The sequence below is a fragment of the Pseudorasbora parva genome, chromosome 16 (genome assembly GCF_024679245.1).
Source record: "Pseudorasbora parva isolate DD20220531a chromosome 16, ASM2467924v1, whole genome shotgun sequence".
NCBI classification, from domain to species: domain Eukaryota; kingdom Metazoa; phylum Chordata; class Actinopteri; order Cypriniformes; family Gobionidae; genus Pseudorasbora; species Pseudorasbora parva.
Genome location: NC_090187.1, coordinates 32,218,258 through 32,235,086, shown reverse-complemented (window position 1 = coordinate 32,235,086; position 16,829 = coordinate 32,218,258). Strand labels below are relative to the sequence as shown.

The following is a 16,829-nucleotide window of genomic DNA, read 5'->3' as shown; positions in this document are numbered from 1 at the left end:
AAGGAATTTGCGTATCACCGCAGCACATCCAGCCTCAAATATCACAAATATGCTTTTGCTTCACTCAATGGCAAACATTGCACTGGTCTGCTGGACTGAAAAAAATAAACAATATTTTGTTGATTAAGTGTATTCAGTCATTATTCAATGGTATACTAAAAATCCATGTGAAAATTTACTTCTCATTGTTCTCAGGTCAAATAAAATGCGATTCATTTCGATTAATTAATTACAAAGCCTCTAATTAATTAGATAATTTTTTTTAATCGAGTCCCGGCCCTAATAGATATAGATATAAACAAATACAAATACATTTAGACCACTTAATTTCAGATTGTGAATAGACTTTCAACCAGTATAACAAAAAATGCTTCTGGAACAAATCGCCTACCCTGCCTTTAACTATTGGAAAAGATTCTGTTATTCTTGTATTGCATGACTCTCTCTTGAGCATTTAATGTATATCGTGTATCTCCACCAATTTGCTTGCACATAACATTGTCTTAATAAAATGTAATTGTGATCAACTCTATGGTATCAATGTTTGTAATATTGCTATGTTAGTGTTTAAGTAGAAACTACCAGTTCAACAGTTCACTCTGATTGGAATTAAAATTGAAATTAAAATTGGAATCAAAATCCCTTTTCACCACTTTATTTATTAATTTGTCATTGCCATTCAGGCTCCAAGGCTCTGGACTACTCCAATGGCATCTTTGATTGTCAGTCCCCAACATCGCCCTTCATGGGCAGCTTGCGAGCCCTGAACTTACTGGAGGACCTGAGGGGTGTTCTGGAGCTCATGGACACTGAGGAGAGAGAGAGCTTGCGTTGTCAGATCCCAGATTCTACCGCAGACAGCCTGGTGGAGTGGCTGCATGGTCACCTGGTGCGTACGACACATTCCAGAACTCTGGAATTCACAGTGACTACTCTAGATATGAACATGAGCTAACACACTATGTGTTGCCATGTTGTAAGGAAGCACGTGTTATTTATACATTCTTTATTTATAGTAGTCAAAAAGTCTGTAGTCTATTTTCAACCAGTCAAATATGCTGTTGTTGGTTTGTGCCTATTGTGCCTATTGCTAGGCCAAGGCTGACCATCATTTCGATATATTTTATTAATTGAGCTATTATAGTATTGTGTATTAGTTCTATTCATAATTAGGAATTGACTTTGGCAAATCCAAGAAACTTTATTGTTGTGTGTCTTGAGACAGATTGAACAACTTCTAAGTGAAAGTCAGCTCAATACCATATTTAGTCAGTTTACGAGAAGTATTATGTTCGTTCACCCGATGTTAACATTTTGTTGGCACAATAAATGGTGCATAAAAACCTTGAATATCAAGTGATCCTGTTTTTCTTTGTATCACTTTGAAAAGCAACTTAAAGTTAACTCCAATTGTTTCAAGATATCTCATGTTGAATTTCAGAAGTCTTTTATATTCCAACAGTCAAATGGTCACATTTCAATCACCGGTGATGTTTACCAGGACAGACTTAATCGTCTTGAAAGTGATAAAGAATCCCTTGTGCTTCAGGTACCTTTATATTCATGCACATTCAAAAGATTGGGGTCTTAGACTGCATTCATTTGATTAAAAGTTAGGGCTGTCAAACGATTAATCGTGACACTTCTGTGTACTGTGTGTGTATATATATATAAATTATATAATATATATACAGTTTATACATGCATATATTTAATATTTCCATGTGTGTATTCAAATATACATAATTATACACAGTACCCATCAATTGATTGATTGACAGCACTATTAAAATACAATAATATAGTAATTACAATTTTAATTAACTGTTTCAAAATGTTTAGGAATGCATTTTAGTTTGCTGCATTTTCAGCATTCAGTACTCCAGTCTTTTAATTCTAATATTGTAATCTAATTGATCAATTTGATGCATCCTTGTTGACTAAAAGTATATATATATTTTTTAAATAAAATGTTCTCTTATTGATCTCAAACTTCAAATGGTTGTGAGATAAGCAGACAGATAAGGCCTAAGTTAACTGCTCATCATTCTTTGAAGGTGAGTGTTTTGACGGATCAAGTGGAGGCGCAGGGAGAAAAGATAAGGGATCTAGACCTGTGCCTTGATGAACACCGTGAGAAACTAAATGCCACTGAAGAAATGTTACAACAGGTGGGTTTAAAGATATTCCTTGTTTATTGGAGACAGGGTCAAGCTGTTGGTTACATGTGCATTTTGCATGAAGTAGGCCTAGACTATAAAACAATAACGATAATTATTGCGATATACTTTTCTTGATAAAATGATACATACATTTATTTGCCTGGCTCAAAGTTCAAACAGCAATGCACAGTGAGCATACTATAGCAGATGTGTTTTAGTCGCTGATCGATGAGAAGCACTTGAATTCAGTGAAGAATATAAATGTCTCTGTGATTTTAAACTAATTTAAAGCCTGATGAAATTGTGCTGACAAACAGAAAAAAATACTGTGCGCAGCGATACAATCTACAATCTGGCTTTACACTCAACAAATTGTCATCATTTACCATTGATTTACTGTAGTAACACTAACTGCACCATGGTATTGTGGCAGGAATGTGGGATATTCATATTGAATTTTATATAGATATGTATTAAATGAGTAATGGAATGTAATTACAGTATTTTTTTGTGATTTAAGCTATAGTGTTTGTTCATTTATACTAAATATATTTAGGCTACTGTCAAAAATACCAAAAACCATATAGTTACATTTCACTACTGTAGTGAGGTTTTTTTAACTGTGGTTATCATGATCTAAATGTATGTTACTGTGGAAGACATATGGTTAACTTTTAATAAAACTCAAACTGAAATGAGGTTGTTATAATTTTTACAGAAATTAATGTTCTTAATGAGCAAATTTACATCTACATCCTAACTCAAGCTACTAATACGCTAAACTCAAGCTACAGTCAAATGTAAATTTCTAAGAGACAAAACATGTAATATTATTAATATTAAACCGTGCCAAGGATGTGCGCATAAAAGTCAGGTAACAAACCTGAAAAACACCACAAATGATTGTAAATTTTTAGTGAATACAAAAACATGAAGCATTTGTCAGGTTCTGACAATAAAGTTTAAAAACACCATTAACTTCAATTTAGGAGAATAAATCTGCCTTTAAGCTTGAAAAAAATAAAGATTTGACATTTATCATGATAATTATCGATATCAACTGATATAAAAAATTGCGTTGTCATATTATTTTGTTTTGCCATACCACCCAGCCCTATAGTGAAACTTATTTTCAGCTTATAGTTTATTTACTACTTTACTATACTGTCCAGTTACAGCCAAAAAGCCCTTAAAATTAATTTTCAAAGCTCCATTCTCCAATATGTTAATTTGAACTCTTGTTCATAGGAACTCTTGTGCCGATCAGCCCTTGAGACTCAGAAGCTGGAGCTAATGGCAGAGGTTTCCAACCTAAAACTGAAGTTAACAGCCATGGAGAAACAGAGACATGATTTTGATGACAGATTTGGAGATAGTGAGGTAAGAAACTTGCATAAATGGATAAGAAAAATTATTGTATAATGATGTCTTTGTTTGGAAATGTAAGTGGCTGTGCTTTAATTGTAATGCTAATCATTGGTTCATTCACCATTCTGCCATTGGTGCACAGAGCCCTTTTGTTTTGACTGATTTAACATATTGCAGTTTTGCTGGAAAGTTGACTCGAATGTTTGTTTAAAATCGTGATTTTTGCAGTATAGCCACCCTTTTGTTTCAGTACAAGCCTGAATCAGAAAGACTTGCATTCAACACTGTACTCTGTTAGTGCTCTGACATCTACCAATCACGTCATGTTCCGTTACAGAGGTCTGTTCCAGTGCACTGGAATGTTGGGCTTTTAACTGTTCTCTGCTTTGTTTGCTGTCTGGGCAAAATGGCAACTGCAAAAACACCCTTTACCAGATATCATTTCCTCTCCAAAAATGTTTTGGGTGGCCACTTTTCTCTTCAGAAAGTAGTCATTACCACAATGGACTAGGTCTCTGTGGATGTAGGGGAGTATGGTCCTTAGCAAGAGGGTGTTGGACTCCATCCTTTGAAATGGTTTTCCACACTGGTGGTTTTTCAACTATTTCAGATAAGCCTGCCCCTAAACTGCTCAAAAAAGCAACAGACTATTAGTTGGCTCCTTTACATGTTATTCACAAATACACTATTTTTTTTAAAATAAAATAAATAAATAAAAAATAGTGTATTTAGGTTGTCATCAAAACTCAAAATAATTTTTGAGTCACATAACATGCAACAATGAAGAAAAACTAACGTTTTTGAAGGTTTATCATTAACCAGTCTCTGCACCTCTGTGTGTATAATACCTCCCATTAAAAAAAGCCAGTTTTGGCTCTTTGTTAACATACTTTTCCCTTTAGTCCAGTTTTGTTTGTGATTGTGTTATCCATTACTCCTTGAATATTCTTGATTAGAGAGACAAATTTTGTATTGTTCAAACTGTACACTAAATCAGCAAGTGTGTTTGGTCTAGGGCGATAAACACATTTTTTTAAAGATATAAATGATTTCTGCTTTTTCCTGTTATTTTGCTGCCACATAATTTATTGTCTCAGCAAGACTCCAGTTTGTTTGCCAAAATGCCCTTTTTATCCTGTTAAGATTGAGACTACAATATGTCATTTTAGATTTTAAAGAAATACCAGAACTGCTGTAGTCTGAATTACTTGATGTATACTATTGTTAAATGTTTTTGAAAGTGTGTTATGCTCTACAAGGCTGCATTTCTTTGATTATAAATTACAGTCAAAATTGTCATATTGTGAAATATTATAACAATTGATAATAACTGTTTTCTCCTTAAATATATTTTAAAATGTAATTTTGCGATGTCAAAGCTGAATTTTCACATGATCCTTCAGAATTCATTCTAATATGCTGATTTGATGCTCAAGAAACATTAAATTTAATGCATAGTTGCTGAATAAAAGCATTAATTTAAAACAAAATCTGACTGATCCTAAAATTTGGAACTGTTCTTTAAGTATTCAGATTTTTTAATTCTGAGGTTTCCAGGGTCACTGGATGGATTTTTTTATTTATTTTTTTAAGTTTGGGGCATTTACTAAGTGTTTACAAGTGGAGGCGGTTCTGTTGTTTATTGAAACATAAATCCACGTCTGAATGCTAGACATCTTGACAAAGAGCTTGGCCCTGAAAGGAATGGTGCTGAATGGAAGCTTGTCTCTAGATTCTTGTTATTTTGCTCGTAAAGCATTTCTAAAGATTGAATACTTAGTCTGTTTGCTAAACAAACCATTTCAAACATGAGAGAAGGCTTATCTTTGAAGCTTCATGAATGGGAATTTGGCTTTGATAATCTCTATGCATTTTGAAGCGAGTTATTAATATTATTATAAGGTTCTGTGCATTAATGTCTCTGTTTTTGATACTGTGTGAAATTGTCTAAATAGTTATTTTATTTTGGTGATAATCAAATACATATGCAGTTAATAGAGTTTAACTTAAACCTGTTATTAATTAACTGAACAGTAATTACATTCTTATTAATAATAATTGATTGTTTGCATTTTAAAAAGACTTTTCTTTCTTTCTAGGGTTTGATTTTGGAGATTAATGAACTGAGATATCGCATTTCTGAGATGGAGAGTGAACGATTACAGTATGAAAAGAAATTGAAATCCACTAAGGTGAGTTTCGACGCTAATTTCTTACTAGTTAAAACAATGCTTGTTTTCGTCTTTAGGCTTGCATAGGTTTTTCTCTTCTGCTCTTTTTTTCTCTTGCATAACCTGTCACTATTCTTGTCATCTTTAAGTGTTTATTTTCCTTTTCCTCCTTGGCTAACCTCTCTGCCGCTAGTCGCTAATGGCCAAACTCTCTAGCCTGAAAATCAAAATGGGCCAGATGCAGTATGAGAAACAGAGGAAGGAACAAAAAATCCAGGAACTTAAGGTTGGCATACCTTAGGGTGGTTACTGCTTGTGGTTGTGATCCATATACCTTTTATTTAGTTATTTTTGCACTGTAACTTTGCTTTTAGGCACTTTTATTGAAGCCTTCAGTTTAAAGCATTTACTCGTATACAGTGGCCACACTTAAAGGGATAGTTCACTTTGAAATTAAATTTTGATATGTTTTAGCTTAGCTCATGGGCATCCGAGATGTAGGAGTATTTGTTTCCCCAGTAGTTTTAATTTTGATCATTTTAGGTCAAACCGTTCTTGTCTGTGCCTCACATAATGCAGGTCTATGGTCACCACCTCAAAGAGCATACACAGAGAAGTCCAAATTAAACAATCCCCCATCATAAGTACACATTGATGGCCTAAGACACGAAACGAGTGGTTTGTGTGAGAAAACGAACAGTATTTTTTATCGTTTTTACTCCTACATGCCCATAAGGTAAGCTAAAACATATCAAAATTTAATTTCAAAGTGAACTATCCCTTTAATATTTTGTTAGTGTTGCTTTAGAGTCCAAATACATTCTGGGGCCACTTTTGAGTGTATTCACTCATATTATTACAGAATGAAACTTCTCAGTAATCGTCTCAGCTTGACTGAGAGCTCTATAGTATCTTTATAGCCCTCCATTTTACACCATTTAAAGGGTACAGACAAAGTTCTCATCATCATCTGAAAGCTGCTCATTAAATCTGCCCTCGTCTCTAAGCAGTGGCTCCAGTATAAGATCTCAGCATGTTTAATTAACCACAAGTATGCTTTAGTGTGAGGCTCTACGTGATGTTTAAGCTGAGAGGGCTACATTTCAGACTACTTTATAATGCAGGAGAAGCCATTTCGGTCGTTACTTCCTACTGTAGCATACTGTTAAGCCACACACTTCAAAAAGCTCAGTGTGAGGTTTGTATAAATGTGCTACTCTAGTTTTGTGTGTGTGTGTGTGTTCTCTCCCACCTTGGCAATGCTTTGAACTCTTGAATGAAGTTCTTGAATGTGATCTGGATTAGTAGTAGACTGATATATAGTTAAGTTAACTATAGATATACGTTTACTCCTCTAACTATAGATGTATATAAGGTATTCTGCTATTTAGTAATGCAAAGTAATTGAATAACATGCATGCATGGCCAATTAACAAAAGTTTTAGTGTCAGAGCGTAAATAATGGGTGAATTTTGTGTAACGTGTTTTAATTTCAGTAATTTTGTCTGGTTTTATCTACTAGTGCTGTGAATTAATTAAAAACAACAACTAAGTATTTTGAATACGTTAACCTGGGAAAAAAATTAATTGCATGCTTTAAAGTGCTAGATTTGACAGCATTAATTATTATTATTTATAATAAATATTATTAATATCAATATCATTATTAATATTAATAATTATAATATTTGTTTATATTATAATTATTATTATACCGGTTTACTATCTTTATAATTTTTTATTTATACATCAAACAGAACTTTCATTTTGCATGTGCCGTGTTCTGAACTCTCTTATCATAATTAGTGACTGCATGGTTTGGTATTACTGGGCTTTTAACCTGTTGACTTTGTTGGTGGTCCAGGCTTTGGATTCAGCATTGTGAGATCTGTGTTGTAATGTGCAGGAGGAGCTGGTTACGTTGAGAAGGCAGCTTGATGGCAGAGATGGTGATCTGAGGAGGCTGCAGGATGAGACGGGGTCCAGATCCCCAACGCCTGCAGGCCTAGACGGCACAGAGAGAGGTGGGCCGTGTAAAATAATCACAGCGTTGCCTGTCCCAGCATGCCCTTCAGGGGCCTAGTTTTGTCTTGTTATTATACTAGATCTGTGATGCTGCACTGACTCATTTAAATCAATTGTTATTGTATTCATTTATTGTCCCTTTTTTACTTTCTTTTTGCTGTTTTATTGTTTGAGTTTTTGGCCTTTTAATTTTTTTCTTTTATATATTGCTCGACATTTGCTTTTATTGGTCTAATTAATTATTGTTTAGATTGTCTTTTTCTATGCAACATTTTATGTATAGCATTTTATTGGTCCAATACCTTCAATAACAGAATACATTTAATATCATTACTCTGTCTTAAACAGTTTTCCATACTGAGGAAACATTAAAAAAGAGGCTCAAAGAAAAACGTAAGGGGGCTCCATGTCTACCTTCTACACATACATCCTTTTTCATTTTTAATCTTTGTACTATTTTTGTCCTCTTAGTCCTCTACTCCCTGTGCCTGCATGTTTGGGCATGGTACTCATGAAGCTTGCTTTTCTGACATTAAGCAGTGAAATTTACAGTCTTATAGGAAGTTAATGGATTTAAAAATACCAGTTATTAGGTATAGGAAAGGGCCAAATTTACCATCATCAAGGCGTTGGTGAGTATTGTAAAATGGTGACTTCGCCACTTGGCCGGTAACATTTTTATGAATTCTAACAGTGAAGTGTTGTGAAAACATGAACAACGCTCGGAACAGTTGCCGCATTGCCACAATTTAATCTTTGTCATTTTAAATATTAAAGTCCAAGAAGACGCGAAAGGGATCTCAATTCATTACTAGGATTGGGTACCGAAACCCAGTGTCAATATAGCACCGGTACCTATACAATCGGTATGTACCGTTACCAGACCGAATCAGAACGCAGATTTCGGTTCCTCATTTCAGTGCCATCAAACGTGTTTTGGCACTTTGGCTGGCGCTGAGCCAGAGACAGACGCGCTTAGCACAAGTCACATATCACAACGATTCAGTGTTTTCAACCACATCATGTTTTTTTTAGGTTTCAGACATTAAAATGCACATAAGTAGCAGCAAAAACACCATGATGTCTATGGAAGTGGCAATAACAATCCTTTCTGACAGTTATAATTTGACTGTGTTTTATTCATATCAGACACACCTTATATAAGTTACTATATAATATACTTTATTTTTCTCCGAGTTCACTGGTCACTTACTTTTATGTATTTCATGAGCAAGGATGAATTTATGTGATGGAAATCTGACAGATCCGATTCTCTGAGGCGCAAACTAACACGTGGTGCCCATCGCGCATTATAGATCAACTAACATGATCATTATGACAACGCATTCACTTACACATATTTGAAAATCAAAATATAAATAGCTCATGACATAGGTAACATAGGTAAAGTTTGTGAATATTTTGGATAAAAAATAAATAAATAAATAAATAAACCAATACAGCTGAGCCCTGAGCTGTCATACAGTGCTTTTGCGGCTGCTGTGAGTCATGTCAGGTAATGTGAGGAAGCACGACGCGTTGCCATGGAAACAATACGGCAATGCGTTCTAAGCCAGAGAATATGGTCATATTAATGCAAAAAATGCTGAACTGAAGCTGGTTTGTAATAGACCAAGACTACAGACTACTTTGCTGTTATTAGTGCTGTAATATTACTAGTATAAGTGCTGTTATTTAGTGTTAAATTAGGCCTATTGTAGTTGGGATAGGTGGCTTTAGCTTTTACTGTGAATTTAAGTAAATTGTGTTTTGTATCTATTTATATATTTAAGTATAATTTAAACTTTTAATAATTTGCTCAACTTAAAGAATAATTTTTTTTATAAAAAGCCATTATTTAATGTCATCCACTGTCGTTTTGTGTTTTTTTGTGTTTTTTTTGGTTTGTTTTTAAGCATCGGTTTAGGCACCGGTACCGTTTTAAAAGTACCGGTTTTGAACTAGAATCGTAAAAAACCTAAACAATACCCAACTCTATTCGTCACTCACATGCTGTGGTAAGTATTCTATGCCTCAACATCCGAAGCTGTCTCGGACAGTGCACAAATACTGAAATTGAACTCTCTTTCACGTCTTCTTGTGCCTGAAAGGACAAATTCACAAAAAGTATCCTTGTAAACATAGTCAGTTATGTCTTAAATGAACGTAAATAATTTAGAAAGAAAACACGTGCGCAGTATCAGTATACTGAATCTGTGTAGGTCTTAAAGTGACAGCATCCTAATAATACTGATGCAGTCTGTGTCGTTAATGTTAATCAAACAACATAAGACAGAGAAAATCACTCACTGCTCTTGTCTGATTAACTTTAACTTTAATAAGGATTAATCTGTTTCATTTATACAGCGAAGACTATGTAGTGTTATTTTACATTTTGATTATTACATTTCTTTGCCTGAAATTGTGAATTCTCTCTGGTGTCGAAAATTTTGCTGTCATTACTGCCTGTTTTTGCAAAAACAGTTTCATGGCTGGTAAATTTTTTTTTATAAACTATAAGTTTACTCAAGTCACCAGCCATTGCATTTTAGGCACAGGAAATGAGTAATAAATAGCAATCCTTTCTTATGTTGTAGCCCTGATAAGAGTCTGATTGTGGTCACCATCTGGCATGTTACATTTATGATTGTCTGTTTGTTTCTTGCCTGTCACCTCCTACTTTAACACCTCCTGTCCCCCAAAGCTAGTTTCTTCACCTCACTTCCTCTCTTCCCTCCATTATCAGCAGTTGCCTGTAACCCTTGTTCACACTCCTCATGACCTCACAGGCTGGACGTCCACTCTTATCTGTGGCTGTATACACTCACGTTTAATCCCAACAAGCTCCTCCTCGCTTCTGTTGTGTACATTTCTCATATTTGTCACAGAAGGTCACTGTTGTATTTCAGCTCAATGTGTCTGTCTACAGCTTATGTGATGCTAAATGTCAGGCTTGAGGCCTTATTTTTTTTGCCCTTTAGTATTATGAAATGGACTTTAGTTTACTAAGCGTGTGCTTTGCAGATATGGAAGTACAGAGGATGAAGAAAGCAATGGAGTCATTGATGGCTGTAAATGAGGAGAAGGTATTTTTAGGTCATGAGTTCCCTTTCCCATTGCTTTTTGAAAAAAAAAAAAAAGATCTTAACATTTAATGCTAAGAATGATGCTTTGTGTAGGATCGCAAGATTGAAGAGTTGCGACAGTCACTAATGCGTTACAAGAAAGTCCAAGAGATGGTCATGTCAGCTCAGGGAAGAAAAGGTGATTTATTTTTATATATATATTGAGTTTGGGTGTTTTTTTTAGGTTTTGTCTTTAAACATTTCTTTATAGCTTTTATTTTTACTTCAGTTTTAGTATTTTTATGTGCCATTACTGTAAGTAGTAGTAGTATTTTTATATATATGTATAATACTGTATTACAGTAAAGAGAAACACCATGGGGACTATCCCACCATAAAAAATCATAATACAAGGGTAAAAATATACTCAGTTATCATTAATAATGTCAAAATGCTGAAAGACTTAAAAGTATATTATATACTTATGTACTTATATTATAATACAATTATAAATTATATTAAATTATAACTTGTATTAATTTTTACTATTATTACTTTATTATATAATACTATGTAATGAATGTGACCTGGATATGTTTTCTAGAGATTCACCCAATTAGTTAAATCCCATAACATGCTGTTGTTAAGTGACAGGATGTATTTGCTCTTATGGTGCTGTGTTGTGTTCCCTAGCTAATGATCTAATCTCCCTCCTCTCCTGTCTTTCTCATCAGATAAGGTCAAAGACGGAGACAGTGATGAGAGCAATAGCGACAGCTCCCTCTCCATGTCCACCGCGCTCTCCGTTTCCATGGACACGGAGAAGTCTCTGCTCGCTTACACAGAGGAAGTTTCTGTGAGGGGTCAAAATGAGGTAAAAACAAAACAAAATCCAGACGTACAAAATTCATATGTTTCAATCAAGGTTATATCATTCACTTTTGTTGGGTTATTCTGCATCCTTGTTAAAGAACTATATTTTGTTTTGCCATGCCTAATATGAAATCACTGAACTGCAACCTATAATTATTCTTAATTTAGAGCAACACAGACTGATTGACAGTTCAGCAAGTTGTGTTGTGGGCGGGGTTTTTTTTTTAGGCTAAAACCACAATTGAGCACTTGCAGTACACATAGCATGTGGCTCATACGGTCACTGACAATCTGTTTTTTAGAAAGTCACTTGTCATGAAGTGACCGAATGTCTTCAGATATTATTGTTCATGGGTGATGGCTCATTGGAATGAGACGTATGCAGTAGGATTTCTCAAACTTTTTGGACCAAGGAATCACATAACTGTTATGAATGATAATGAAATTTGACCTTCCTGTAATAGTGTTATTTTAGTGCTATTTATAATTTTTAGTAATTGTATTAGTTTGTTTGTTTGTATTACTCTATTAGTTATTATTTGTTTATCTAATATTTATATTAGATTTTATTTCAGCTTTCAGTCAACAATAATAATTTTAATAGTTTTAGTGAACAATAACAACACTCCAATTGTGTACATGCTGATGTAAAAAAATACAGTAATGTTTTTACTGTATTACAGTATGAGAAACACTATGGAGACTCCAGGGAATTACAGGGGGGGGGGGGGGGGGAGAATCTGAATATGAAATTAAAGGGAATTGTACTTTGTTGTAATGTCAAAATGCAAAACAAAAAATCCTTAATAAAAAGGCTTAATCAAAATTACATATTATATTGTATAAATATATATTGTGTATTTTTATGCTTTAAAAGTTGTTTGAGGTGGACCTCTGGAGGTCTGCATTTTGAAAAATGCTGTTATAGAGAATTCAATGTTGAGAATTTACCTTTGCATATTCTCTTCATTTGTAGGCGGCTACATTCGTCAGTACACTCCAAGTGCCATCATTCACAGTATCATCCCCAGACAGAGCAGACAGCGATTCAGTCCTGGAACACTTGCATTCATCAAGGTAGATTCTCAGATCAGTGTATTAAAACACACTGATCTGCTGATGTTGTTTTTTTTTTTCATGTAGGCTCATCATCTGACAAACTCTGGACAAGCAAACATTCTTTCATATCATAGCTGTAGGTTTACATCCTGAAGCATCCCACCTATGTTACAGCATACTAGCTAAGCATCCCATTCTCCATGTTGCATCTCTGAAGCTTTTCCTTTCTTGTGTTTTTATGATAGCATCCTCCTTCTTTAATTTCTAGTCTTTGAAATGCCTTTTGTCTATTAGCTGTATCAGAGTTTATGACAATGCCACATTCTTCATACTATCCCATCGTATTATAGTGTCACTTTCTCACTTTTAGCACATCAGTGTATGTCTGTCTATACACCTCACTGCTTTCCCATCATGCTTTGCCACCACCTCTGCATCCCAATGCTTGTGTGTTTGTCCTTTGTAGTGATAAAGAGTATCAGGAGCCAACACAATCACAGGAGAGTCCATTACATGAGAGTCCCGAGTGAGTATGTGTGTCTGGTGGAGTTCGGTTGCAGTAATGGCACAATTTGAAATGCCAGGTTTGGGTAACCTGAAATGCCACTATAATTGTGAAACAAAGTGTGTCTGACACCTTAACAGGTGGTTACCTAGAAGATATTATCTGTAATAGTGATGGTAACAATGTCTTTTCATGTTTTAGAACATCAGAGGTCACAAAATCAGAAAGCCAGGACAACCTCGATGGAAAAGCCTGTGAAAAGGTGAATTTCAGCATACTCAAGACTTTAATTTTTTAGGGATAGGCAATTTATTAAATACTTGCAGTGCAATTGGGAGGATTTAAAGGGGGGGTGAAACACTCAGTTTCAGTCAATCTCATGTCAATCTTGAGTACCTATAGAGTAGTATTGCATCCTTCATATCTCTGAAAAGTCTTTAGTTTTATTATATTTATAAAAGAAATATGGGCTGTACCGAGTCTTTCCGGAAAAAACAGAGCGCCTGGAGGCATATCGTGTGGGCGGAGCTAAAGAATGAAGAGCGCGCAAAGCGATGACGTCCTCAAGCGTGGAGAAGCCCATGGCTATCAATGTCACAGCTAATAGATATATGATCCAGAATCATTCGGAGGCTGAAATAAATTGAACAGGAGAAACAGCAACAGCCGGACGTCCGTCTCTGCTGTATGTACTGTATTTAGTGGCCTGTCAACATTTGTGTGTGTTTACTCGCAGTTTATGAGGACATGATTCGGTTTATGGACTATTGTATGCGACTAAACCTAGCAGTAGCAAGCAAAACGGTTTTGCACGTCAGACTAGTGTAACGTTATACATAGAACAACAATGGAGTCCGTTAGCGCATTTGAATGACGAAGCACGCAATCGTGTGGTTTACTGATGTTTACTCAGGCGACGGTAGCCAACAGCATAGACATTTGAAGCAGTTTTTCTCACCAGCTGCTTCCAAAGCAGGACCAAACCTTTATCGCTGGGACCGCTCCGTCAAAAACACACTTCTTTGGTATGATTTGCTGAAGTCCTGACAGCAGTGACTGTAGAGATCCACTTTGCGATGCGACTGAAGCGATGTTGTGAAGCTTCCCGTCATTTCTGCGTTCAAATCGGTTCAAATGCAGCGCTGCCTTCCCGGAATGCTGTGCTGAAGCGTTGCTTGATGTCACCCATAGGAATAAAGTGGAGCACGGCGCCTGGATCGACTGGATCTGCACCTGAGAGCAGTGTTTATGGGCGTGCATTTCCTCTCTCGCTCTAGTCACGTGCGCGCGCACCCTACCGGGAGAAGAGCCCGTACGGCCCATACAAGGACCTTCCGCTCTATTAACGTCAAGCTGAGCCATACTCGAAAAAAACTTTCTACCGAAACTTGTGAGAAACCGGAAGGAGTATTTTTGACACAGAAATACTCCCATCAAATGTCCAACATTAGTTTTTGAAACTTGTTCTATGTTTAGGATGGGAATCCAAGTCTTTAACAGTGTAAAAAGCTCAGTATGCATGAAACAGCACCCCCCCCCCCCCCCCCCCCTAAAGGAAGTGCATTTAAGATTGTGGCCAAAACAGGTACTGCAATCACTTTCAAATGACTGTAAGAGTGGTGTGTCCCCTCTCCCCCTCCTCCCCTGACTCGATGTTGTCAGATAGGCTGCAGGATCCAGCAGGAGCGTTTGTAGCTGCAGCTGTGGTAACTAGAACCGATCTGGCAAGCCGGATGCCGAAACACTACTGACTCTGTGATTGGTAGATAGGTGGAGGATGGAGATTCAGACCAAAACACAATCAAACATTAACATCAGTTGAGGGCTGCAACAACAACTTTTAAATGACAATATCCTGGCCGGACTACTGTTGCCAGTGATATAAGTATTTGAAATAAACATTATTTTTTTAATGTCTAGTGACTAGGGGTGTAACGGTTCACAAAATTCACGGTTCGGTTCGATACGATACACTGGTGTCACGGTTCGGTTCGGTACGGTTCGGTATGTTTTAGATACAGCAAAAAGAAAAAAATTGGCAGAAATTACCTTTTTTTATTATTATTTTATTAAAACTAACAAAGTATGATTTTTTGTTGTTTTATGATTTTACCCATCTTCTATGTAGTTACAGGAATAAGACATTAGCTCTTTACATTAGCGTGTGCGTTGCAGGAGCCCCACACCCTGTAGTGCTTAACGCCCGTTTCACACATACTCCGTCTGCAGTGCGTGTGCGGTGCGTGTTGCGTTGCGTGTGCGGTGTAGGAGCCCCACACCCTGTAGTCCTTTCACATATGCTGTGTTTGCAGTCCGCAACTGATCCGCTTTTACATACCACAAACACAGCATTTATTAATGATTTTTTAATTTAAAATCCAGAAGTTGTTACTGATCTTGGCTCATCAGAATTGCAATTCTCTTTGTTTAATCTTTCTGAGTAGACAGGTTAACGTAGGCTACAAGCCTACATTTAAACAACATTTTTTCAATTCATTAATTCATATTTATATATTAATATACTTTAGATTTAGCTCACACAAAAGGCAAAACATTTAAACATAGTTTATAGCCTAAAATCATAAACATTTTAAATTAGAAACTTACAAGTCTATTCAAAAACAGCCGACTCTAGTCTTTACTTTCGTTTTTACACCCTTTTAAAAGAAATCCTGTAGGTCAAAAAGAACTTTGCTTTTCACCTCCAAGAAAGTACGAGTGCTCTCCATTATGGCACATTTTTTTAAACCTAAATGCCAGGTAAGGTGTCGTTTTGTTGCTTTACTTGAGAAAAAAAAAGCCATGTGTTGAGTTTGAAACAAGAGTATATTTTAAATGAGATGCATCTGTGGTGAAATTACTAGATTTTCGCGTCAGTACATGTTTATTTTAATGCGAACAATGTTCTATCACTTTAATGCAGCAGTGCAGCGCAGCAAAAAATAGACTCGGTACGAAAACGATCCGTGCACTGCTGCAGACGCAACGCTCCTGGAACAGACTGACGGACATCACCCGCGTGCAGTTTGAAAGCTGTCATCCGTTAACATGGGTACGGAAAAAAATACGCACCGCACACGCACTGCAGACGGAGTATGTGTGAAACGGGCGTTAGGTCTCATATCCGCGGCTATAAATGGACCACTCGCCGCGGTGATGTCTTTTGCCATTTGAATAAGTTGGAAATGTCTGTCTAAATGCTGCGGGGATAGTTTGTGGGATAGTTTGTGGCTGTTTCTCCTTTTTATCGTCTTGTTGTCGGCGTAAAGACAACAAGATTGTCTTGTTGTCGGCTTTGATTGACATGACATGAATTATTCCCGCTGCTGTAGGCGACCATCAGCAAATGCGACATACCGTTGTTTTTTAATCCATCAATCTTGCCAACACCATCATAGCTTACCAAGAATCCAAAGTTCACCCAAACACCAGACCTGTTGGTTATTGGAGGATCTTCTATTTCTGGTTTGTTAAACGCAATAGCCATTTTGCCACGAGCATTCAGCGCGTAGCCTACTGAGTAAGCGAGCACCTGACTGAGCAGCCTAAAACATATTTGGTGTTTTTTTTTCTTTCACTTCGGCGGTGTCAGGGGCATTGC

At 36.2% G+C, this 16,829-nt stretch overlaps 1 protein-coding gene across 5 annotated transcripts in view; it reads left to right on the top strand.

The window, feature by feature from the left end:
• Window positions 1-16,829, top strand: part of ppfibp1b (PPFIA binding protein 1b) — a 39,030-nt gene that overhangs the window by 13,101 nt on the left and 9,100 nt on the right. Inside the window, exons 3-16 of one of the 5 annotated variants that reach the window (XM_067420308.1) lie at window positions 684-889; window positions 1,463-1,549; window positions 2,058-2,171; window positions 3,411-3,542; window positions 5,630-5,722; window positions 5,895-5,987; window positions 7,608-7,725; window positions 8,075-8,119; window positions 10,751-10,812; window positions 10,906-10,990; window positions 11,526-11,665; window positions 12,641-12,741; window positions 13,190-13,249; window positions 13,430-13,490. In XM_067420308.1, the coding sequence (XP_067276409.1) occupies window positions 684-889; window positions 1,463-1,549; window positions 2,058-2,171; window positions 3,411-3,542; window positions 5,630-5,722; window positions 5,895-5,987; window positions 7,608-7,725; window positions 8,075-8,119; window positions 10,751-10,812; window positions 10,906-10,990; window positions 11,526-11,665; window positions 12,641-12,741; window positions 13,190-13,249; window positions 13,430-13,490 (1,397 nt within the window). The remainder of the gene's footprint in view (window positions 1-683; window positions 890-1,462; window positions 1,550-2,057; window positions 2,172-3,410; window positions 3,543-5,629; window positions 5,723-5,894; window positions 5,988-7,607; window positions 7,726-8,074; window positions 8,120-10,750; window positions 10,813-10,905; window positions 10,991-11,525; window positions 11,666-12,640; window positions 12,742-13,189; window positions 13,250-13,429; window positions 13,491-16,829) is intronic. The other 4 variants (XM_067420313.1, XM_067420309.1, XM_067420312.1 and 1 more) reach the window with 4 other exon arrangements.